This window comes from Schistocerca nitens, chromosome 11 (genome assembly GCF_023898315.1).
Source record: "Schistocerca nitens isolate TAMUIC-IGC-003100 chromosome 11, iqSchNite1.1, whole genome shotgun sequence".
In the NCBI taxonomy this organism is placed as follows: Eukaryota; Metazoa; Arthropoda; class Insecta; order Orthoptera; family Acrididae; genus Schistocerca; species Schistocerca nitens.
Genome location: NC_064624.1, coordinates 51,134,200 through 51,160,704, shown reverse-complemented (window position 1 = coordinate 51,160,704; position 26,505 = coordinate 51,134,200). Strand labels below are relative to the sequence as shown.

At 40.9% G+C, this 26,505-nt stretch overlaps 1 protein-coding gene across 7 annotated transcripts in view; it reads left to right on the top strand.

Annotated features, from left to right (window-relative positions):
• LOC126213194 (zinc finger protein 726-like) overlaps positions 1 to 26,505 on the top strand; it is a 117,820-nt gene that overhangs the window by 8,658 nt on the left and 82,657 nt on the right. For 5 of the 7 annotated variants that reach the window (XM_049940823.1, XM_049940820.1, XM_049940819.1 and 2 more), the window contains exon 3: positions 19,631 to 19,693. The exons of 1 other annotated variant lie outside the window; for it this stretch is intronic. In XM_049940823.1, coding sequence (XP_049796780.1) covers positions 19,631 to 19,693 — 63 coding nt within the window. Of the gene's footprint in view, positions 1 to 19,630; positions 19,694 to 26,505 lie in introns of those variants that run through there. One more of the 7 variants, XM_049940824.1, reaches the window with a different exon arrangement.

Sequence of the window (26,505 nt, the reverse complement as noted above, 5' to 3'; positions counted from 1 at the left end):
CCAAAAACTACATTGAAAAGCTTAATATCAGGTCGTGGCCCACTTCACTGGGAATCTGGACATACGAATGTGCACTTTAAATGTGCACATTTTATTATCGGTCACGAAATTCCGATGCTCTTAGAGTATCCTCCGATGTCTTGTTTGTTTTATGACATAATGTAAGATGTTTTAATGTTTTACACTTAACGAACATACGGGCTCCCTACGCCATCGTAGCTGCGCAAGGCCGGTGGCACCTGTCATCTGACGCTCTCTGGCAACTGCACAAATGAACCTATTTCCAATAGCTCGCGTGAAAATATTCCGAATGATGGTTTGAAAAGTGTTACTTTCAAAATAAATATCCTACGTAAGTTGAACTATGTGTGAGAATGTACGATAAATTTCTTAAATCACAGAGCATTTGAGTCTCATTTAAAAATCAACTCTTTGATGATGATGATGATGAGCCATTTAGATGAATTTAGAGCCCAGAAGACAAGACATTAACGTCGTTATTAAAAATTTTGCTGGCACATTTGTGTAATATATATTACATTGTAATTCACACATAAAAGACCAACATTATATGTGAAAGCTTGCTTCTCTTGCAGCGTCTTAATCTTAGAGACCAATATTATATGTGAAAGCTTTGCTTTTTGTGTAGCAACACGATGTATATAAATTTAAACCATTAGCTTTTTCTGTTTGTGCATTCGCGCTTCTTAAGTGATGTTGCTTTTGGCTGACTACATCATGTGTCCTCAGTTCTGAATACCCGCTGTCATCGGCTGGCGAGATCACGTGACATGAGCTATGACTGGCTTACAAAAACGCATTGCAATCTTGATTTCAATGCTTCAGAAAGTAACATGCGGTGTTTGGTGGAATTCGAATTTATACTTTCGTAATACGAAAATATGCACTGTACATGTTGCTGCTCATCAAAGATCTTTCCAATACGTGTTGTCTTCCCTGTGTTTCGTTTTCTAAAGCGCCGGGAAATTCTACGACCGTATGTAACCATTCAAAAGACTGATGATATACAGTTCCGAGAGAAAATATATTGTCAGTTAATAGGGAAACAGTATGTTTGCACTCCCGGGAGGAAGTGTATCTTTAACTGGGAAACCCGGGAATTTATTTTTTTTCCATGTCGGCGTATACACCCTGCTATGATTGTTTAATATTTTTCAGTTGGAAATATACACCAATTCTACTTTATAATATTTTTCAGTTGGAAATATACACCAATTCTACTTTATCTAATATTGAAACAAACAGCAATTGGAAGCATAAATTTAATTGTAGTGTAATGGATATCAATGAGGTTTCAGTACTGTGTGTCATTGGTCCTACATATAATTCTGCATGTCAGCTGAAAACATACACACATCGAGGCTTCATTCCAATCAAAGAATTTTCAGTAGAGTAATATGAATTCATGACTTTCTACAGAGATATTGTTGTAATCGTTTTGGAGCAGAGAACCATTCTGTTGAAAAGGGTTTACGGATTGTCAATGTGGAAACGGCAAAACAATTCCAAGCTGTGACTAAGAGCAATGTCAAACCTGGTTGGAAGATCTGTCCAACTTGCAGAAACAATTTTTACCAAAGAAAGCAGAAAAATCACAGTGAACTTCAAACCAGTCAGAAGATGAAGCATATCCAGAGGTATCAATCAATCAATTCAATTCTAACTGCTTTTTCGGTCTTCCCTCTAAAATTTTAGATAATATCCAAAAGGGATGTGAAAGGTTACGCAAAACGAAAAATAAGCAAAGCTCAACAGGCAATTGTGAATAACATTGCTGCTGCTTGAAGGATTAGCCCCAAAAGATCTTCAAACACCTAGTACAAGCAAGACATGTCCTGATTGTGAAGATTATAAGCAGCTGATTAAGGAATTGAAAGAGAAGTTGCAATTGTCAAGGCAGCCTGAAAAATTGCAGATACTGACACTAGTACCACAAAGCTGGACTATAAAAGAGACAATGCAAGAATTCGGTGTTTCAGAGAGGATGGTAAAAGCAGCTAGGAAGTTACAGGCAGAAAATAGTGTACTAAATCTGCCAAAGAACAAGTGTGGCAAGATGATTTCAGATGCCGTAAAAGAGTGGTAACATTTTTTCAGAGTGAAGAATTTAGTCGAATTTGTCCAGGTAAAAAGACTATGTATCAATTAGAATAGAAGGAAAGATAGTTTTGATGCAAAAATACCTTCTTCTGAATAATTTGGAAGAAATATCTGTTGCATATCAACTTCAGCATGGACCTGAAATTGGATTTGGTAAATTTTGTGAATTGAGGCCAAAATCGTGCATCGCTGTGGGTGCTGCAGGAACCCACTCAGTTTCTGGTTGCACTTTACACCAAACTGTGAAACTGATGCTTGCAAGCACTCCAATTAAAGAAGATTATAAGAGTCTGACTGCTAAAACAGTATGTGATTTGGAATCCAGACTGCATGCTTCTTCCCCGTGAAATAGGTCCGGGAAAGGAACTACTTGCGCAGTTTTTAGAAAGTAGTTTTGAAGACAGTGATCCAGATGATACCATTGAGTTCAAACAGTGGGTGCACACTGATAGATACATTAGAAACAAAGCAGATGACCACTGAGGATTTTACTGAAGATCTGATTTAAAAAATTGACAAACTTTCCACTCATTATGTTGCAGAGTACCAGAGCAAGCACCTAAAATGCATAAAAGAAAACTCTAAGCCAACTGAAATGATCATATTAATGGACTTTGCTGAAAATTATTCCTTCATTGTCCAGGATGCAGTTCAAGGTTTTCACTGGAATAACAGCCAAGCAACTTTACACCCATTTGTTGTGTACTTCAGAAATAACTTGGACATCAGCTACTGTATAATAAGCGACAGCCTGAAACATAATGCAATTGTTGTTAATGCAATTATAGTGAAATTAATAGAAGATCTAAAGTGTCTCCTTGGAAAAATGACACACATTTACTACTTCAGTGATGGGTCAGCAGTGCAGTACAAAAACTTCAAAAATTTTATGAATCTCTGCCACCATCAGAATGAGTTTGGAATCTCAGCTGAATGGAACTTTCCTGCTACAAGCCACAGAAAATCTCCATGTGATAGAATTGGAGGAACTGTAAAGTGCGTGGCAGCAAGAGCAAGCCTTCAAAGACCAACTGAGTACCAGATTGTGACACCAACTGACTTGTTTAAATACTGTACAAAGAATATCAGAGGAATCCAATTAATTTTTGTTTCAAAAGAACAAATTGAAACATTAAAAACTGAGCAGGAAGCAAGGTTAAAAAATGGCTGCACAGTATCAGGAACAAGAGACAATCGCCATTTTGTGCCATTAAATGAAAAGCAAGTTTGTATTAGAAGAGTATTCAATGATACAAACTTTTTTGTGGCAAATGTTGACCAAAGCGTTTCATTCAGAAATACTAAAGCCTTACAACTGGGCCAATACATTGCCTGTATATATGATGGAAAATGGTGGATTGGTAATGTGTCCGAAGTTTCAGAAGAAGAAAAGTTTGTCATTTTCATGCACCCCAATGGACCTGCACATTCATTCTATTGGCCAGCTAGGCAGGATGTTTGTTGGATTCCAAACCAACACATTATTTCTATCATTCCAGCTCCATCAGCAACAAGAATGGGCTGACATTATAGCTTGTTAGAATCAACTGTAATTTCTATTAGTAACAAATTTCAGCAAATGAATTAATAAGAACTGAAATATTTGGCTTGGGAGCCATAAAGAGTACGACTGGTACATGTATTTTTTAATGTAATATAAATGTGAGTTTATTTGATACAACAAGATTTATGGAACACTTCAATAGCACACTATGATGAATTTACCATAGTTTGACCTTTTGTACTAAAACGAAGCTATTGTACCCAAAAAGTTGAACAGGATCACAAAGTTTGAGCACAACAGGTCTCTTAGATCCTGAACAGTGGTAAAACAAAGTTGATCATTTATTCATTTCAGTCACAATGAAAAAAACGAGCCTTTACAAAAAGGTGGCTGGTGGCCCCACCATACTATTTATGAAGCTGTAATTTGGCAGTGCTTCATGTAAGATCTATATGTACATCCTGTAAAAATTTCATAAAATTGGAGATGGTCAAGTGGGGAACTTGTCTAAATTTAGGCCACTTGACATGGAATGACCCAATAGTAAAGTTAAATTTCAGACAAATACCACATGAAAACATAAATTATTAAACGGTCCATATCTGCAGAATGAATTTATATGTTGGCAGTGAAGTTTTCATGAAGCAATGGTATTACACATGGAATATTGACAGGTTTGTTCATAACCACTTTCTGTGTTTGCTGCACATTGTCACACATATTTTTTGCGAAACTGCCAGAATGTTACAGTTACTGGTGTAAATAATCTTACATACACATGTCACTTGAAATCTGATACAGTGCAGCTATTTGTAGGGTATTCAGCTATCAGCAGGAAAACAAATTCACTTGGTGCCACTAGTATTTTTATTCTGCCTACCAGAATTGAGGGTCCTGACACAATCATGCAAACTGCTTGTGTACTGTCTGTGGTGAACAAGTCTGCTTCAACGCCCATCTTAGGTGCAACTGCAGAAGTACTGTGATAGCATTAATGCAGCATTTGCATTTGAATATATGTGCTTCATTATAGTTCGTACAAACTGTGATCAGCTTGCAATTCATTTGACAAGCAGTATCACAACAGTAATCCTAAACCATCACTGTGAGTAAACAATAGGAAAGTAAATATACTAAATTTTATTAAATACATTAAAAGAGTGGTTAGACCCAACATAGTTGAAGCCTTGGCTTTCACCCCTGACACAGTGATGGTTTGGCATACAGAATGATATGTATGCACGACACACATCATGTAAATGAAAAGCAATTTGAAGAGTCATTGACCTTGGACCTGAACCTGAGAACTATTCAAAGGCTAAAAGGTTAAAATGTGTTTCTAGACCCCCTCCCCCCTAGAAATATTGGTTGTGCTGAGAGACTGAACCATAGTGCAGCTCAAGGCTTAGCCTAGGTTGAAAGGTGGCAGTGTGGCTGTGAGCTGACGAAGCCTTGCTAGGTGAAAGCCAAGTAAAGGATGTGCTAACAAATTGACCTGTAGCACAGCCTAACCAAAAATCCAAATTGTGCCCAGAATGTAACTTTTAACTACGAGAAGTCTTCTTTTATGTTGTGTGGTGTGTTAGTGGGACTGAACTTCCCTATGACCTTAACAGATGCATGTAGACATTATGTTAGTTAAAAGCCACCTTCTTGGTCAAATTAATAAAGCTTAGTTTTTAAATGGTGTATATTTTGGGCATGAGGACATGCTGGAAAGTAATGGTACACAATTTTTATTTGAAAATTATTGAAGCATTTTAATTAAAACAAACTTTATTAACATTTTACATCTTTATTCTTAGTGTTTAAATATCTATTTCAAACATAGTCACCATGGCACTGAACACCTTTCTCCCAATGAGACACCAGGTTGTTGGTGTCATCACTGTAGAATATTTGACTTTGTTGGCAGACGCACAGCCTCATCTATGCTCGCACCAATTCACCACTATCAAAGTGAAGTTAAAAAAAATGGCTCTGAGCACTATGTGACTTAACATCTGAGGTCATCAGTCCCCTAGAACTTAGAGCTACTCAAACCTAACTAACCTAAGGACATCACACACATCCATGCCCGAGGCAGGATTCGAACGTGCGACCGTAGCGGCTGCGCAGTTCCAGACTGAAGTGCCTAGAACTGCTCGGCCACACCGGCCGGCAAAGTGAAGTTCTTGAAGGTGTGCTTTAGATTTTGCAAATAGTTGAAAATTAACTGGGTCAATCTGGGACACTATGAAGTATGAACAATAACAATGAATCAAAAGTGTCAGACTGTTGTGGGTGCAAAAAAAAGTTGTGTATGATCTATCATTCTCATGCTGAAGGAGAGGGTACTCCACATGTGGATAAACTATTTGAATTTGTGTTTTGTTTTCTGACATGCTGACACGGTTAACTAACACACACGCATTACACACTGCAGTTCAGAACCCTTCAGCAGGAGGGTGCTGCATATTGTGTCAGCAAAGTCGTAACATCAACAGAGTAATGTGCACGACAACTGATATGAAGAACACAATCAAAGTTTAGGAGGCATTATTTTTTGGTACACTCTTGTAGTAATTTGATGCATTTGACAATTGCCTTGAATGTTGCAGAATGGTTCCCTTGGAATGGCCTAGCATCCATTTGGAAGTCATAATACTATATCCATAACATCAGCCAAAACATTATGACCACTGATCTGCTATCAATATAAACTTATCCAGGCAATAGCACCTCACCTTGTCTTCTAGTCCCACATGCACACGGTGCATGGAGTATGAGTGAGCATGCTGTCTGGGTGTAAAATAGGGAATGCACACAATCTATCTGAGTTTGACTGAGAGCAGATTTTGATGGCCTGAAGGCTTGGGATGAGCATTTTGGAAGCTGCACTGCTTGTTGGGCATTTGAGGAGTGCTGTGGCAGTTGTCTTCAACACATGGCAAAACACAGGTGAAACCATGTCCAGACATTAGGGGGTTGGGCAAGTACTGCTCATGGCAGGTGGTACACATCATAGGCTAGGCAGACTGGTAAAACAACACAGGCAGTAAACTGTGGCATAACTAACATCATGAATTAATGCTAGGCAGAATAAAAGTGTGTCGGCATGCACAATGCTCCAAACGCTCCTAATGATGAGTCTGTGCAGCTGATGACCCATGAATGTGCCAGTGTTAATGTCATGACATCGACAACTACAACTGAAATAGGCATGTAACTGTTGGTGTTGGATGTTGGCACATTGGGAGAGCACTGCATGGTCTGATGAATCCTGATACATTCATCATGCCTTTGGAAGGATGCATTTCTTGTTTGTGATCTTCAGTCCTGAGACTGGATTGATGCAGCTCTCCATGCTACTCTATCCTGTTCAAGCTGCTTCTTCTCTGAGTAACTACTGCAACCCACATCCTCCTGAATCTGTTTAGTGTAATCATGCCTTGGTCTCCCTCTAACTTTTACCCTCCAGCCTTCCCTCCAGTACTAAATCGATGATCCCTTGTGACTCAGAATGTGTCCTACCAACCGATCCCTTCTTCTAGTGAAGTTGTGCCACAAATACCTCTTCTCCCCAGTTCTATTCAATATCTCCTCATTAGTTACGTGATACACCCATCTAATCTTTAGCATTCTTTTATAGCAACACGTTTCAAAAGCTTCTGTTCTCTTCTCGTCTAAACTACTTATCGTCCACATTTCACTTTCATAGATGGATACAGTCCATACCAGTACTTTCAGAAAAGACTTCCTGACACTTAAATGTATACTTTATGTTAACAAATTTATCTTATTCAGAAATGCTTTCCTTGCCATTGCCAGTCTACATTTTATATCCTCTACTTCAACCATCAGTTATTTTGCTACCCAAATAGCAAAACTCATCTACTACTTTAAGTGTCTTATTTCCTAATTCCATCATCATATCCTGATTTAATTAGACTACATTCCATTATCCTTGTATTGCTTTGGTTGATGCTCATCTTATATCCGCCTTTGAAGGCACTGTCCATTCTGTTAAACTGCACTTCCAGGTCCTCTGCTGTCTCTGACAGAATTACAATGCTGTCGGCAAACCTCAGAGCTATTATTTCTTCTCCCTGGATTTTAATGCATACTGAAAATTCTTCTTTTGTTTCATTTATTGCTTGCTCAACATACAGAGTGAAAAGCACTGGGGATGGGCTAAAACCCTGTCTCACTTCGTTCCCAACCACTGCTTCCCTTTCATGCTCCTCGACTTTCATAACTGCCATCTAGTTTCTGTACAAATTGTAAATAGCCTTTTGCTCGCTGTATTTGATGACTGCCACCTTCAGAATTTGAAAGAGTATTCCAGTCAACATTGTCGAAAGCTTTATCTAAGTCTATAAATGCTGGAAATGTAGGTTTGCCTCTCCTTAATCTGTCTTCTGAGATAAGTCTTAGGGTCAGTATTGCCTCATGTGTTGCAACATTTCTATGGAATCCAAACTAATCTTCCCTGATGTTCGCATCTACCAGCTTTTCCATTCGTCTGTAAATAATTCATGTTAGTATTTTGCAGCTGTGCCACAGATGTGACACCCAATCACTGACCATTTTCGAAGTCAACGAGTTCTGCAGAGCACCTATGTGCTCTCTCATGTTGTCTAATGGCTACTGAGTTCGCTGATATGGAGTGCCTGGCAGTATGTGGCAGCACAATGCTCCTAGTATGAAAAAGTATGTTTCTGGCAGTGTCCGGATACTTTTGAGCACATACTGTATGATGAAGTTATGCCCTGTCCAAAATTCTACCAGATGGCTTCCTCTTTCATTCCTTATCCACATTCCATATTCACCCACTAATTTTCCTTCTCTGTGAACCGTGAATTTACTTTCAGAACTTTTTCTTAAGAATTTACTTTATTTACTAGCGATTCGTCAAGAACATTAACACATTTAATCACACTATGTGAGTGTGGAAGTAGTTGCCAGGGAGTAACTGATGAAATCAAAATGAAATTGCTTTTAACAAATGGGAATTTTATTCCTAAAAGCCCTTTTTTTAAGATACAGATTTAAAATTATAAGCAGAAAGCACCCTCTAAATATCAAGTTACAATTTATTCAGAGGCAGAAAGAAACAAATTTTTGAGTGTATGAGTTTTCGGGCTGAGAACCTTGCCGCTCCCTTTTGACATGGCCATAGTCATGACCGCTAACAACCACCTCTGAACGACTACACAGGTGCAAATCTGCAACACACCAGATTACTTTAAAGTAAAAGTTTTAACAATTCACACAAGCACACAAAGTATGCACACCGTAGAATAGATGGAAATTAAAAGATTAATTTGCCACTGAAGGGGCAACTTGATTTTAATTTCTAAGAGAAGTCTTATGGTGGAAGGGTGGCAACTTTATATACAAAAATGACCATTTAAATAAAAGCCCATGAAATGCAATCTTACATAAAATTATACAAGGTTGGCCAAACACGCTCTACAGTACACATATACCACCTCTGAAGATGATAGGCAAGGTAAAAACATATTTCTGGAATTAGACCATTACACTTCAAGCAATAAATTCGTTAACACACCAAATCCGACAAACATGACAGAGGCAGCTATTAACATACGGCAGACTGATAAGGTGATTACCAAACAACCCAAACCGCAAGTTGTTCTAACGCGCCCCTAGTCCACAAGGGAAAAACGGACCACCCAATTCATAAATAACCACCTTCCCGCGGGTGGGCAAACGGAGAAGAATAGTGGGACGACCCCAAAACAAAGGGGCTGGTGACCTCATCAAGAAAACAAGTAGAATTTAACAAGTAAATGAAACAACATATCATGAATCAATTAACTTCTAATAAACTGCGGAACTGTCTGCTGCCAGCCGCTTCAAGAGACGCAGGAAGGTGTGCCAATCTCCCGTCTCACGGCGTCACAGCTCGCACTGCCCAGACCGATGTCGTGGGTTGACTCCTGTTGCTCTCGTGTCGGCCACGAAGCCACTACCCCTTGCTATACAGTGCGGCCCACTGGACTCAAGTGGCGACCTCACATGTGCTGACACTCAAGGCGGACAAGCCATCTTGTGTCTCAGTGTGCGACAGACCAACCGATTGATCCAACCACCAATGACCATTGCCTGAGCAACTCGAACAGACTGGCGGTCCAACGTGCAGCCTCAGATGCAGGAATTAAGCCCGCGATCGGGCGACCACTTGTTGAGTTCTCTCATTGCGTCACAAATTCGGATGAGAGACTTGCAGGCTGGGGACGACAGACTGACCCCAGGCTGACTCCAGACTCACCCAGACTGACCCTGACTGACCGACTGGTGAGCTCATAGCGCCCCTTACATACACACGAACGGGCTACCCCTTTCCCACCAGAGGGAGACGCCAAAGCTGCAACTGCTACAGTTGCGCACCACCAGAAACGGAGGGCGACACCTTTCCCCCGTCTGCCTCTGCCTTTCCCCCGTCTGCCTCTGCCTTTCCCCCGTCTGCCTCTGCCTTTCCCCCGTCTGCCTCTGCCTTTCCCCCGTCTGCCTCTGCCTTTCCCCCCGTCTGCCTCTGCCTTTCCCCCGCCTGCCTCTGCCTTTCACCCGCCTGCCTCTGCCTTTCCCCCGCCTGCCTCTGCCTTTCCCCCGTCTGCCTCTGCCTTTCCCCCGTCTGCCTCTGCCTTTCCCCCGTCTGCCTCTGCCTTTCCCCCGTCTGCCTCTGCCTTTCCCCCGTCTGCCTCTGCCTTTCCCCCGTCTGCCTCTGCCTTTCCCCCGTCTGCCTCTGCCTTTCCCCCGTCTGCCTCTGCCTTTCCCCCGTCTGCCTCTGCCTTTCCCCCGTCTGCCTCTGCCTTTCCCCCGTCTGCCTCTGCCTTTCCCCCGTCTGCCTCTGCCTTTCCCCCGTCTGCCTCTGCCTGCCCCCCCATTCCCCCCGTCTGCCTCTGCCTGCCCCCCCATTCCCCCCGTCTGCCTCTGACTGCCCCCCCATCCCCCCCGTCTGCCTCTGCCTGCCCCCCCATCCCCCCGTCTGCCTCTGCCTGCCCCCCCCATCCCCCCGTCTGCCTCTGCCTGCCCCCCCATCCCCCCGTCTGCCTCTGCCTGCCCCCCATCTCCCCCGTCTGCCTCTGCCTGCCCCCCCTGCTGCCTCATGGCCTTGGCCTTGATCCTCCTCCTCCCCTGCCCCCATCCTCTTTGTTCTCCTACTATCGAATTCCACTCCTTCATGACTATTAAATTTTCGTCTTCCTTCACTATCTGAATAATTTCTTCTATCTCATCATACATTTTTTCAGTCTCTTCATCTTCGGAGCTAGTTGGCATATAAACTTGTATTACTGTGGTAGGCATGGGCTTCGTGTTTATCTCAGCTACAACAGTGCGTTCACTAAGCTGTTCGTAGTAGCTTATCTGCGCTCCTATTTTTTATTGATTCTTAAACCTACTCATGCATTACCCCAGTTTGATATTGTATTGGCCTGCCGGTGTTGCCATGCAGTTCTAGGCACGTCAGTCTGGAACCGCGTGACCGCTACGGTCACAGGTTCTAATCCTGCCTTGGGCATGGATGTGTGTGATGTCCTTAGGTTAGTTTGGTTTAAGTAGTTCTGAGTTCTAGGGGACTGATGACCACAGATGTTAAGTCCCATAGTGCTCAGAGCCATTTGAACCATTTTTTGATTTTGCTTTTATATTCCTGTGTTCATCGGACCAGAAGTCTTGTTCCTCGTACCATCAAACTTCTCTAATTCCCATTATATCTAGCTTTAACCTATCCATTTCCGTTTTTAAATTTTCTTACATACCTGCCCCATTAAGCGATCTGACATTCCCTGTTTCACTCTATAGAATGCTAGTTTTATTTCTCCAGATAATGACGTCTTGAGTTACTCTTGGCCAGAGATCTGAATGGGGGACTATTTTAATTCCCGAATATTTTACCCATGAGGATGCCATCATCATTCAACCATGCAGTAAAGTTGTATCCCCTCGGGAAATATTGTGGCTATAGTTTCCCCATTGCTAACAGCACAGGAAGACTGTTTTGGTTAATGTTACAAGTCCAGATCAGTCGTTCATCCCAACTGTTGCCCCTGCAACTATTGAACTATTGAAAAGATTGCTGCCCCTCTTCAGGGACCACACATTTGTCTGGCCCCTCAACAAATACCCTCCGCTGGGGCTGCACCTACAGAACAGCTATCTATGTCACTGAGGCATGCAAGCCTCGCTACCAGTGGCAATGTCCACCCTTCATGACAATGATTTTTCCCACTGGCAGTGGCATTTTTCATCAAAATAATGCATCATTTCACAAGGCCATGAGTGTGATGGAATGGTTTGAGGAACATAGTGGTGAATTCCAATTGATGTGATGGCGAACCTGGTCAAACACATCTGGGATGTAATTTAAAATGTCGGAGATCATCCCCCCTTTTAGAATTTATGGGAAGGAGGTGACTTGAGTGTGCACATATGGTGCTAACTTCCTCCAGTGATCTACCAAGGCCTCATTGCTTCCATACCACAATGTCTCCCTGCTGTTACCTGTGCCAGAGGTGGACATACCAGACTTTAAATGAGTGATAATAATGTTGGGGCTGATCAGACTGTGGCAGTTACCATTATTGAAAGAAGATTGTTTTATTGTGGTGATGGTGATAATGATAGTGGCACATTAAGTTCGGCCAAACAGCACATGCTGCCCTCAAGCGCTGCATGGCTCACCCTCCAGTCCAGCTTCAAGACACCGACTGCCCTTGAGATGCACTGCTGTTGCTCTACATCCATTTTGGCTCCACAACGTCCACTGGTGCCATGAACTCTGAGCTGTGACAAGTGACATTTGCCAGGCACATGGGGCTGGAATTCAAAGAGGGATCCCACAAAATCAAAATCCCCCTTCCCCACTATTGAGGAGCCCTCTACATATGACTCTCCTTGACATGGGTAATGTGCATGCATGAGGCTTTATGCGTGCATAAATTCAGAAGCAGGAGGTTTGTCAGGCTCACCACCCTGACAGTCTCACAGGGTCCCAAGAACTGAGGAGCTAGTTTGCTAGCAAACCCTAACTCCCTTTTTTGAACAATGAGGGTTTCGGGCTAACACTCTGTCCCCAGCCTTTGCAATGAACTATTTAGCCCCTGATTGCAGCAGATGGCTAGCCAGCAGATGGATAGCCTGTGATGGGCAATTTTGGTATTATGCCTAGCCTGGCTCCAGTTGTGCTGTGTTACTGCTAGGGTGACTTGTTCTGGAAGCAAACCATTGATTGACCACAGGTTGACAAGAGGAGAATTTACTGGATGTGCTAGCATAAGGGATACTGGAGCAGCTTCCAGGGACTTGGGTTGTGCAGTTTTAAAGACAAAATTGAGCCATGGTACTGAAATGTCCCACTTCGTCTGAGCCTTGTTGTGAAAGATAAGCACATCCTTCAACATGCAGTTCACCTGGTCAGCAAAGTATGATGGTAATAAGGATTTGTGGTCACATTCTTAATTCCATTGTCAAAGCAGAACCTCACGAATAGCTGGGAAACAAAAGCTAATAAGCATTCTGTGTGGCCTGTAAACAGAAAGAATTCATTACAAATGCTGGATAGCTATCAGGATGATCACTCCTCTGCTTGGAATGAGTCAAAAAGCGAGAAAAGTCATCCATGATAACTAATAGGTGCCTAATACCCACAAATACGAGATAGTGGACCTGTATAATCAATATAAAATTTATGCATCAGTTATTTCTGATGGGTAGACTCCAAAAGCCCTTCAGGTGGTTCGGGTTGGGCTCAGCTTGATTATGGCTCTCACATCCCCCACCAACCTCTGGACATCATTATACAGGGAGGACCAGGTGATGTGTTGTCTTATCTTGACAACAGTATTATAAATGCCCAAATGACTGCCTAAGAGGGCGTTAAGGAAATAATGAGCCAAACCCTAACTAAGAGCTTGTCAGTCTCTAAACAAAATTCTTGGTGTTTAAAATAAAATATGAATTTCTCAAGGGCAAACAGAACCACCAAGGCTTCCCATTCATACATATAATATTTCGTCTCCTCAGGTGAAAGTTTCCAAGGTCCATAGGCTATAGGTCATCAACCCACAACACCTCCCCTCCCATTCTGTTCCTGTAGCAGGACAGCTTCCACTTTCTACCCTAGAAGAATTAGGTGCCCATTTGCAAGAACAGGAGCTCAAAATTGGGTATGGCTAATACTAGTGGGTTACAAAGCGCCACTTTAATGGTTTCAGAAGATTCTGGATGACTTTCATCCCATTTGAAATTTCTTAAATCATTAAGGCATCCCAGTAATTTAGTAAAATTGGGCACAAACTTTCGAAAAAAATTTGTAATGTCTATGAACTGTGCAACACCGTTCTTATTTCTAGGAGCTGGAAATTTTCGCAAATCACCACTATGCTTCTGGACAGTTCTAATGCAATCAGTGGAACTAAGATGCCCCAAGAATGAAACCTATGTGCCAGTGTCATTTTAGATGGTTTCGCAGTAAGTCCCACCTCCCTCTAGTAAACCAGGACTGCCTCAAGATGTTGCAGGTGTTCAGACAGAACAGTAAATAACCATGCCGTCTAGGTGATTATACACACACTTGAACGTGAAATCACCCATAGCATAATCTAGAAGGCAAGACATAATGGCAACTCCTATTGACATACCAAAGGGCACCCTGTTAAAATCGTAGAGGGTCCAGTCTGTACAGAAGGCAGTAATATGCTTGGAATCCTCTGTTAACATGATCTAATAATATGAGAGATTGAGATACAGGACAGTAAAATACTGAGCCCAACTGAACCAAGTAAAAGAAATATGCAGATTGGGAAGTGGCACAGACTCCAAAACTCCCTTCTCATTAACCATATGATAACCCACAACTGGATGAAACACCCCTCTGCTGCTCATAGATACTGAAAATATGGGAGATGCATAGGCTGAGATTGAGGGCCTGATGACCCCATCGAACAACATATTATTAATCAAAGCACATATACATTTCGTCTTTGATGGAGAAAGCCTCTAAAGATCCTGCCTCTCTGGAATGTCATTTGTAAGGCGAATTGTGTACAGGAAATTATTGGTGACGTCAAATCTGTTAGTTAACTACCTGCGGTAAACAATCAAGAACTTCCAGTACCAGCTTTACCTCTACTGGACCAAGGTGACTGAGCTCAAATGGCGAACATTGTGGTAACACACTATGAACTCTTGTGGCAACCTGATAGGAGCACAACTGGAATTTTTCAACTGGGTTAAATTTAAAATAAACAACCCTGCCTTGACAAACTAACACAAACCCACTACCACTTACAAAACACACCCCAAAATTAAGTTTACTGAAAATTTTTTAATTACTATTCACTTCATATGCCAAGAAAATTTTCCAGTACTCAGTTTAGCCAATCAGAGGCAACATCTGCCCAGTGAGAGCTTGACATTGGGATGATGGATGCAAATGAGGCAGTTCACAGGTATTGTGGAACTCCAAATACCACAGATAATCTAAATGAGAAACTGAACTACCAGAGTTGAGGAGTGTGTACACTGGTTCCTGGATAAGTTATACCCAAAGGTAAGGCAGGCATTCCCCTACCTTGGACTTGGCACAGAGACAGCACTTTGGCAGTAGAACACTACCATGCCTCTTCCATTCCTTGTGATGCCAGCTGTTTGACTCTCCTTCCATGGTACCAGACATTGCTATACAAAATGCCCCTCTTTGTTACACTGGAAACAAATCCTACACTTGTTCCGTATGGGTGGTCCCCTTTTAAATTGCCCAGAATCTCGATTCCCATCCTGATGAAGACACTTAAAGCCCCATCACTGCTGGTCTGCGAAACTCTGAACTCAATAGCGGACACCAAATCCTCTAATTCAGTAAAAGATGTGCATTTATTAGTGGAGGTAATCCATGAACGGTCCTGTGGCTTCTCTAATATATTATGGAGTATTTGTATCTCTGTGACCTGCAATTGCAAGAATGGAATGACCATATGCATTCATCTGTGTGCCTAGGGAAAGGTTCATGAGGAAACTGCACTAGCCAAAATGTTCATGCTTGAGCAGCCTCTAAATATGTGAAATGTCAGCCCAGTAATTGATTCCCACAACTCCCTCAATGTTGCACTTCTGTGTAAAATTCAACTGAAAACATGACTTAACAATGCCTGAACAACAACATTATTGGAGATGGTCAAAGTGTCAGCATCAAACATAAATTTGGTGATCCAAAGGATGGATCTCACCTGTCTTCAAATTCGAAATTGAAAGTTCCATTATAGCTAGAAGCAGTAACATATTTGGTAAGGTAATTTCCCAAATGAATTCCCTTCTCATCCTTAAAGGTGACTGTAGCATTACTTCTACTTACAGCAGTTATCTGTTGGTGGGAGAATCTTTTTCTCCACCTATTGCTCCTAATTTGTCTAAATCAAGGTGGCTGACCCCACTTAGCAAATCATGCACCTGCCCCTTTAACTGCAGAGCTAATGTAACCTGCTCAGGATAGAGATTACATTGTGGAATACCCCACAAGTGATTATCCCATTGGATCAATTGTGCCTGGACTGTATGTATTTGCTTATGGTGGGGCTGACTACTTTCTAAACACTCTATGTTCTGACACAAGGAAGTCATGGTCGGAGCTCAGTCAGCTAGTGCAACATATACCTCCCCAGTGCAGTTGGTACTAATCACCAACATGCAGACGAGCCACAAGTTCGGCCACACTGCCCTTACTACATGGAAGATGACTGACTTGTAATTCATAGATAAACTGTAGCTTCTTCAATAAGGACAAATTGAGACAGTCATGGGACCCCATGTTCAGCAGTGGATACCTACAGACACACACCTCGTGGTGAATGACAGTATGAGGATAACCTCCCCCTTTAGTTCCAGGAAAATAACCATCCTCCATTACCAACCAAACATCCAGCAGGAAAGAGGGAAATTAAGTGGAGTGACTGGATGGATTGGGGTTCACATGAGTCTCCATTGTTTATTAAAATGTTTTTATTTAAGGAAAATAACTAAAATCAGATACATTAGCAGGATTACAAACAACACTCTGAAGTTTCAAATTTAAGACATTACACACCTTAGTTTAGTGACCATTTGAATAAGGCAATAGTTAAAGACAAAAGCTGTGTCTTACAGCAGTTCTTAGATTTTAGATTCAAAATTTCCATCTTCACAAACCGCAACTCAGAAAATGCTTCAACAAATGGACAAATAATTATTTGGAAACAGATGGCTCTTTAAGACAACACAGAAGCATAACTCATCTCAAAGGTTAAAACTGAAGACAGAGCAATTTATAGCTGCCTCAGGACCATTAGAAAAAGGAAATTCTTAAAATACACCTCAAAGTGCATCTAGATAATTTAATAAAGTAAACAGGTGCACTGATTTCTGGAGCTGCCTTCAGCAGACAGGACAAGTTGCTTTAAATCTTGCCCCCAATGAGCAGTTAAGTAATTAACTGAAATTAGTGTGCACAGATTGATATAACTGGTTTCAGACACATTGGAAATTCTATTAAGGTATGCCGTAGAAGATGTGTAAGTGTTTCAGTAAATGAATGTGCATGCATAGGAGCTCAAGAATGCCCTTTAAAAAGGAAAACCAGTATTTAGTACTCAGAACCAACTTTTAGCAGTAAATAAATAAAAGGTGAGGAAAGGTCACCCCATGACAACTTTAAAATAACAAACAGTTGGACAATTAAATCTATTAAGCAGTAACTAGCCCTGAGATGGAATAAATTTCTTTCACTCTCCAGCTCACAAATGGCCAGTGAACAAACACACAAAAAACGTTCCGAGCTCAGTAAGACTTGAAGTTTTACACACTTTTGCTTGTTCTAGCCCGTGAGCCTCAAATGTGCCAACAGGCTATATTTTCACAAGTCTGGATGACATCTAAATATGACATGAGTGATTCACATAGAGCTGATCAGCATGCGATTCTAACAGTGCTCAGTGGTATGTACAAGAAGAGCACTCATCCCATCAAACCCCCAAACATGAAAATGTACAGAATTTTAGTACACATTTCAAATAGTAATTTACATAACTTGAGTGAAGGCAGCCCATTGGTAGCTGGCAGTGGTGCATTCCATGAGGCTGATGTACAAAGGCAGTGTTAACAGCCACAGTATGATGAGCAGGCCCTAAGAGTCCAGGTCCTAAACAATCGGTGTGTCACAACAGTAGAAAACTGGAGCAGACTAAGGGAGCATCTAAATTCCACTGTCATTCTCACTTAATACAACCACATGACCACAGTAGTTGCACAGATCAACGGACTCGTCAGATGATTCTCATCAAAAACTTAGTCTAAGGCTAAACATGGTCACACTTAAAACAGTGTTCAGGATTACCAAATCATAGAATCCACTGCTGAACATGAGGAATTGAATAGCAATAAGAAGCTTGTCTGGTTGCGAGACATTACCCTAACCCCTTCCAAGTCCATGCCACAAAGTATTAAGTCGTGCAACACAATGCAAATCAAGCAGTTTTGTGGATGAGAAAGCTCCCTGCATAATGTGACTTCCACAGAGAACAACCAACAGCAAATACAGATAGCCGAGACCACACCAATGTTCCATCTTCCGTTAACACTTGTGCCTGCAACTATTAACTTGACAGTACTTTTAAAGGACTACCAGTCACTCCAGTCTCAGTTTCAGATGAATGCCAGATACTGTCAATGTACCCTGTGCGGCTGTACCATACCCCATGGCGCCACAAGCTCCAAGGAAAAGAAATGACATACACCAGGTGCGGGGCAGGAAGTCAGAGGGAGCCTGTCATGGCTCAGATAGTATAATAATAATAAAATCATATTGTTGTTATTTGTACTAGTATGTTAGTATTATTGTAGGCAGTTAATCAATAGAAAGATCAATTAATAACATGATGTGGCTGTACTCTTTCTATCTCCTGCCCAGGATCTCTCTTCAAGGCATCCTCTTCGCATACACCATGCTGCTTCATTATTTTGTCGATATGCTCTTTCTGAAAGTTAAGTGGTCTACTTTATTTCTATCAGTAAGGTGACTTCCAACCAAAAATTATTCTTTGGCTGCTAATTATCTAATATTCTCAACAGATGTTGATATCAGTTTAACGATTTTCTTCCTATGCTATCACTGTTTCATTTGTTCTCATTCCAGCACTTACTTCAACATTACAGGTGTTTCAGTCTTGATATGCTGGAGCTGCTCCATAAGTAATCTTTCTAGAACTTTGTCTTCTTTTGAGATCAATAAGTAAAACCCATAGTTCCGATCCTTAGAATAGGGCTGGTTCAGCCTGTCTGTAGCCTACACTCTTTTTGTACTGTTAGAAACGTACTTGTCCCACCAAAAGGAATTAATGAGGTTAGAAAAGTAGTAAGTAGTGTGCCAAGGTAGGGGTGTGTGTGTGTGTGTGTTTTTTTTTTTTTTTTTTTTTAATAATTTTATCATAAATAAGCATTCTGTGAAACAAACGGTTTTGATGTAACTGTTCCAGACATTTTATGATTCTGATTGTGATAGTAGTATGAGTGATGTGGCACTTGACAGTCCAGTTCCTGCTTCCCCACACAGTTGATGTACACTGTATTGTGTCGTTTGATATGAACAACATTGATTTCATTGTTTGAGGTAGTAGCTGTGTTATTTTATTTGATTACACTACCATGATATGCATATGAAGATAATGAAGCTAGAAAATATGATTGAAAACAATGGAATAGAAAGAAGGCTGAAGTTGAAGATCATAATGAATTTTAAAAGGTGTTGTCATTAATCAGTCTTAATTTTTTGCTGGCTCCCATTGAAATATACCATAGTGAACTCATCACCAAGAATTTCGAACTCAAAAGATAACAATTAACCAGAACTACTATTTCGTTGTTAGGAAGTATGACGGTTGGGCTTCATATATGTTATACATTTTATATAATATGGGAGGACTGTGACTGCTTAAATGTATTAATTACAGTTTGTTATTTTTACCACAGGCCCAAGTTTACCCATTAAGCATGAATGTAAAAGAAGAGTTGGAGGAGGGTGCAAATAAAGAGGTAATTATAGAATTTATACGACCACGTGGAATTATTCATTGCTGAGTTGTGGTGGAAATAATGAGATGGTTGTCAATTGTGTGTGTATTCACTTTAGCAGTCCTGTGTTTACTTTAAGGTAAAGATGACAAGACTTGAGGTATTATAGTATGCCACAGGTTGGAAATGAGGAAACAGGTAAAGTAGAACATTTTGTTACAGTATACCCATATGGATTTAAACATTGCCTTTGAGCAGGTGAAGTAGTTTAGCTTGTGAGTTCCTAGAATTGCTTCTTTACATTATAAGCACAAATAAGAATTACGTGAGATTGCATTGATGAAGTTATATGAAAATTGGTACCAAGTCCCAAGTTTCAAGCTATGGTTTCCTGTTTTAATGAGTAGTTCTCTTAATAGTTCCGCGTATGTGAACTCCAGCATTGTATGTTTTTATTTGCCATGTGATACTGCTGTGACAGTTACAGAATTATTCAAGAAAAACCTACACAAAGTAGTGCAGAAAAGGGAGATGATCATAACCTTCTGAGTAGAGACTAAGATGTCTGTGCATACACTGCAGGTGTTGCGAACAGGCAGTCTTGTGAGGTACTTTTGAGCAGTTTTCTGAAAGCTGTGGTAAGCTGCTAGTATAGTAGCCCACACAAAATTATAATACTTTAGACCTTGTGACTATGAACAGGCATGTCCTTACAGATGGTATTAGTGCACAGAGGGGTTAGTGATCATGATTCCAGTGCAACAACAATAGTAAATGAAGTTACTGAATCTTTCAAGAAGGCTAGTTGAATAGATTTGCTAGAAAGAGCAGGGCTAGTAGTTGTTAGCATCCCATGTAGGCAATGAGTGAATATCATTTACTTCCAGTATCATTTACATAGAGAAATATTTGCAAATGTTAAATGGTCTGTACATCACACACTGAAAAAGTATGTGGTGAGTAACTGGATTACAGACAGAAAAGACCCACATGACAAAGTGTAGTTAGCAGATTCAGGTACACAAAAAATGGTGCCGAACTGGCCCCTCCCTGCCATCCGAATTGTTCATTTATGGAACAGTGGTTTGTCGCACGTATAGAAAAAGGCAGAGGTCACTCCAGTCTGTTAGAAAAGTCACAGGAAATATGTGCAAAACTACAGACATACCTAGTTGGTGTAAAATCTTGAATGATTTTGTGATTCTGTATGATGGTTCTTGAAAAAAAAAAATTCATCTGCAAGAATGGAAATGGATCCCGTAATTACTGGTCATGTGAAACTATTTAGTCTGTTTATTCACAGTGCTGCCACAATGCAGTCAGCCTGTAAAATGAGACCATAGTTCTGAAGCAGTATCTGTGGGAAAGCTAGCAAAGTTGATGTGCCTTTCAATGACTTAGCACTTCTGCTATGCAGTTATTCATTACTTTATGCCTTAAATTACATGAAAACAGTAAGATACATTAGAACTGAATGGTACAAATTGATAGGTGTGAAGTACCTGCCATTGCCACATTGTAAACTGTAAAAGTACCTTCTCTTGTGACAGTGTCCAACAGTCATAGCTAACACACAAAACATATGGAATGAAAATGAATGTTTGCATAAGTGCCTACTTATTTGTGGCAAAAAGTATTTTAACTATAGTTATATGTTGGCAAGATAAAAATATTATCGAGTCTGAGAATCCTACTTTCACTACTGTTTGGGCTTTACCACCAATAGCATAGGCTTTCATTTATTGCACAAATTTAATCCATATTCATTCTTGCCCTTCGTCTCCCCTCCACTCTTCTGACACTACCATACAAGAGGTGTATAATCTGTTTATTCAGTGTACATTCCATGGCTTGCTAAATATTTCTGGGGTTTCTGCTCAAGGTTTCAGCCAGCTTTGTTCAAAGAGTATTTTGAACATGACAATTTTCTTGGAGGACATTACATTCAGGAACTACAAATACATAAAGAATTTACTGTTCAATGTTTTGATGGTAGTATGGTCTTTACTTTTTATTCAGTCTGTATTTCTGTATCTCTGCACTGACTAGCGTGCATTCATCAGAGGACCTCAAACTATTGCCTAGCCTAAAAAAGCTTGCTTTGTATAGTGCATCCCAGACCTATCAAGTATTCCTACAATTCTCCACACATGTCTAGCAGTCTGCAGTCGGGACAGTCAAAGAATCGATGAAGCCTTTGGTTGAGACCCTCCGCTCACTCCAAACCAAAGGACTTGAATCAATTCTGGAAATGCTGATACAAGCTGTGTACTGCAAGCACTCCATGTGTGGCTCAGGGGCTCTTGGCCATTTGTGCTACTTGTCCTTATAAACTGAAGATCACATCAGAACCCAAATGATAGGCATTATTGGTGCCAACATGAGCCACAACTTGGAGACAGCTGCACCCTGCATGTTTGATAGCCACAGGCAGGACATTCTCCACATCTCGGATGAGGCTCCCTGGCAGACGTATTCAGTACAAGTAGGATTCATTTCCAGGCCCGGACACCATTTTCCTAAGGAGTTTCATAATGAATTTAATGTTGGAGCTCCTGATTAACAAGCAATTCCCTCCCCACCTGTTGCTGTTTGGACCCTGGTGAATGAACACCTGCCAGTCCACTCACAGGATCAATGGGCGAGGCTAGCCTCCATATTCACTCTCTGCCTCAGTGCTAACAGTTACCACCCATTCCTCACCATTTGGTGAGGACAACTCTGCCACATTGGGTACACCACAAGGTGTCTTGACAGCAGAGCCATTGGGCAGAAAGATGGCACCTTAGGCATCCCATCTGACTTGCCAGATTATCGGCCACTGCTACTACAGTAGGCAGCAGCCTGAATGCTACTGAACATGGCAAAAAGCATCTTCAGCTGCTCTTTAGCTGAGGTCAGCTCCTCCATCTGCACACAGTGTGCACACGTTATGTCCATTTCAGCACTAATATTCAAGAATTAACTATAAAACACACAGAGAAAGCAGTATATGTAACTTGCTATTGTTCTGACGTTTCACCAGTGGAGGCTAATGCACTACTGCGCTGTGTAGTTGTTCATTCAAAAGAATTAAGCTGTGTAACAGACCGCGTATACACTTCAAAGTTACTAAAATATGGGATTGCACCTTTTGACTACAAAGACATGGAAGGAATGTAATCATAAAAAAGGGGGGGGGGGAGGGGGAGGAGGAGGGTGAGGGAAGCGCTACATATGTATCTTGATTCTGAAACAACACCAATTAAATTACAGTGTTGTTAGCAGTTGAATAAAGTACTGGCTTAATCTTTGTTTTAAGTAACGGTAATGTAATGCGTACATGCTAATTGGTTTTGATTGCTATGGGTGTAGTTTCAACCAGAATTTGGGTGCTCAATAATGCTACATTCAAGGAGCAGAGATTTTTGACTAAACGAGGTCATGAATGTTAGTCCGAAGTAAAGTTACATATTTTTGGTTAAACATAAATGGAAGGAGTCACTATCACTGCAAAATAAAGTTTTATTCATATCCAATCTTCACACATCAAATATGCATGTGTTGTCTATTCTTTTGAACATGTCCAAGGGGACAGACAGTATCTTGATCCTGCAGCCACAATGACTCAGGGGACAAAGGAAGTAGAGACTTGGATTGTCTGTGGGCATTAATTTACATAAATGGGGAGGGTTGATAGACACTGTAAAGAACGATACTACTACTTCAATAGTACCAGGTGAGTTTCTCACACTTGTAACTTTGCAGCTGCGAGAGGCAGCGAGGTTGAGCTGATCTGATGACTTCGACATGGTGCTACTTCCACGTTGATAGCTTTCTTTTTTATTGTAGCCACAGCTCCTTTTGATTCTGACATGTTAACTGAGCAACCGTCACAGCCTATACCTGCACAGTTCCGCAGGGACAGAGAAAGGCTTTCCATTCTCCTTAGAATTGTAGTACCTATACTTCACCAGTAACGCTACGCTCTTCATCTTGACACACTTGAGGTTCATCGTCTTCCACTACAATCCTTCTCTTTATTGATGTCAATAAACTCAAATATCTTTTGTGTAATTCACCATCAACATATCTTGCAGCTAAACTCAGTTGGGCAGTGTGTGCTATGTCCGTAGCCTCATCGAAGATTATGTTGTAATCATGAGAATCTTTGATTTCCTCCAGTAATCTCGATAACATCACTGTTTCACAGCATGAATTAAGTTCCTTACACGTTGTTTTACATATGTAAGTGGCATTTGCTTTAGTGGTCTCAAGGTGATGGTTTAGTTGCAACTCTCCAACATCAATTCTAAATCTTACACGCGCTCTAAAGTTTCCCGTGTTACTCACTATACTTTCACTATCATTATCGTTTTCTAATAGACTCCCATCATCTGTATGACCACGCAGGGGAATATTTTGCTTTCCATGAAATACGATTGTTTTTATTATAGGTACAAGATGGTCTCTGTTTTCCCTAATGGATTTATGACATAAAGTTAGCATTCCTAGTTTAGCGATTTAATTTTGCATCTGTTGATGTTTCAACATGGTACTCGAGTTGAGAGTGAGTCTCAAGGTCACCATCTTTACCAGTAAGTTTGGCAAACTTTGTTAGTGGTTCAGTCACAAGTTTTTTGGCGATAATGGATTTCTTTACTCCAGCCATTTTATTATTCACAAAAAGTAAACAGTTAATGCAAAGAAGTCCCTTTGTAACTTAGGAGAACAACAACCGTGGATAGTGTTTAAAATGATTATTATGCACTTGTCTACATTCAATCCGCCCTTCCTTGTTGTGCTCATAAGTAGGAAAGACAACCGTTTGCAGGTTTCCTTGGAGCTGTGTGAAGCTTGTGTTTTATATCATCAGTAATATCCTGATGGTGATGCATCCTATTAATTGCTAATATCTGTGTGATTAAAGGAATCGGTCGATGAACTTCGTTGTGGAACTTTCGACGAAATGCTGGGCTCTGCCTTTACATCTGATGGGGTTTTTGCAGCTGAATGGTGACTAGAATCATCAGAGGTTTCTACTTTTTTCTTTATTACATAGCAATCCATTTTATTATATTGTTATGATGTAGGTAAATTATATGCAAATTATTCTCGAATAAACGCTTTATTCGCAATGAGAAATGCAATACAGGTACACTTAGCACTAAAACACTCTCCGCCATGCTCCCCATATTTCTAATATCACTAAGCACAATGCTGACTGAAGTCTGCAGTAATAACTAATAATGGAGGTGGTCACTTTTTATCACTTCCAAGTTATCGCGAAGATTGTAGCTTTCAAACTGACTACCTGGCAGCGACTCTGCTTCTCATATGTGGCTCGGTTGTTTTGAGAACATTCACTGCCAGAATGTCAAATGTACTTTTTTGTCCACTTGTAAGTCACACTGGTGATGTCCTCCCCCCCCCCCCCCTGCCCCCCCTCTCTGAGCTAACTTTTCAACAGGTGCTTGTCTAAGTCACATGCAGTGGCAGCTACAGCAGATTTAAGATGAACTTCGAAATTAGTAAATGAGTGCAAGGCTCTCACAAACAAGGAAAGCTAAATACAGATACAGATAGAGAAAAGCTTACAATATTGGTTTCCACACAGAAAGACACAGTAAAAGGAAATAAACACAAATATATTTATGCACCTGCTAACACTGCAACTGCAGAAGTGCTGTATTTTTTCCGCTCACATTGTACCACTCAATTAGGTTTTTTTCTTACAGCAAATGCCATGAAAATCTTTGTTGAGTGGTCCAAAAACAGAATTTGTTATGCCACTGCTTTTATAGGGATACATTTGAGATACTGGATATGGTGGATGCAGAGAAAGTCCACCCATAAGGTAGGAGATTTTAGAAAAATCATGGAAGAACAAATATGGATGTAACAAGAGGGAAATTGCTATAAACTTAACTTTGGTGGCTTGCATAGATATTCACTGACAGCTATAATTGTACTAAGAGTGTGACTGCATCATTCCACCATTTGACTAGTAAAAGGGAGGGAGAGTAAACCAGCTGTGAATTTGTACTCTACTGCACATACAACAGGTGATCACTGCTTTTTACATCAAAGGCCATTCCTTGTGCCTGTTCATTATCATGGAAAATTTGTCTTTAGTTTTGGGTTCCTAGGACAATGACAGTGGGTGTCCAGATGGCATATGTGAGTTGTTTTCTGTGACTTCTGAAGGATTGCTAGTGGTGCAAGCAAAACGATTATATTTATTTTTATTTGTAAAGATTTTGGACAAATTGACAATTACATTCAATTGTAAGAGAATTAAATTTGTAACTTACATAGCATCCATAATTCACCACATCACTACCGTGACTGTGACACTGGAAAGAAGCAGAAAGTTGTCATGATATCTTACATGTCTTACATTTTGTACAATAATGATATGGCATTGTTTTTCAGAATGAAGGAAGTTTTATTTAAGTAAAACTAGTGGACTTCTTGGCTTCACCTGGGTATGCATGTACTCCAATTCTAACTCCTCGAACGCCATTACCTTTCACTCCATGTCCCCCTCCCCAGGGGCCTTTTAGAGTGATTCATTGGCTGAAAAGGTCAAGGTGATGGTATACTGATGTGATGTGAAATTGTAGATCTCTTCCCCCCCCCCCTCCCCCTCCCTGTGGTGCTTAAAGTGCTGGAATTTGGGCACATCTTTGCATTGCAGCACTAACCTCATCTGTAGAGACTGTGGATGAGTATCGCCTACAAATGCCCCATGTGCCTCTCCCCCCATCTGTGTCGACTGTGGAAAGCACCATACTTTGTGCTCACCAGATTACACTGTTTTCTAGAGAGGGAAGAAGGAACAAGAATATAAG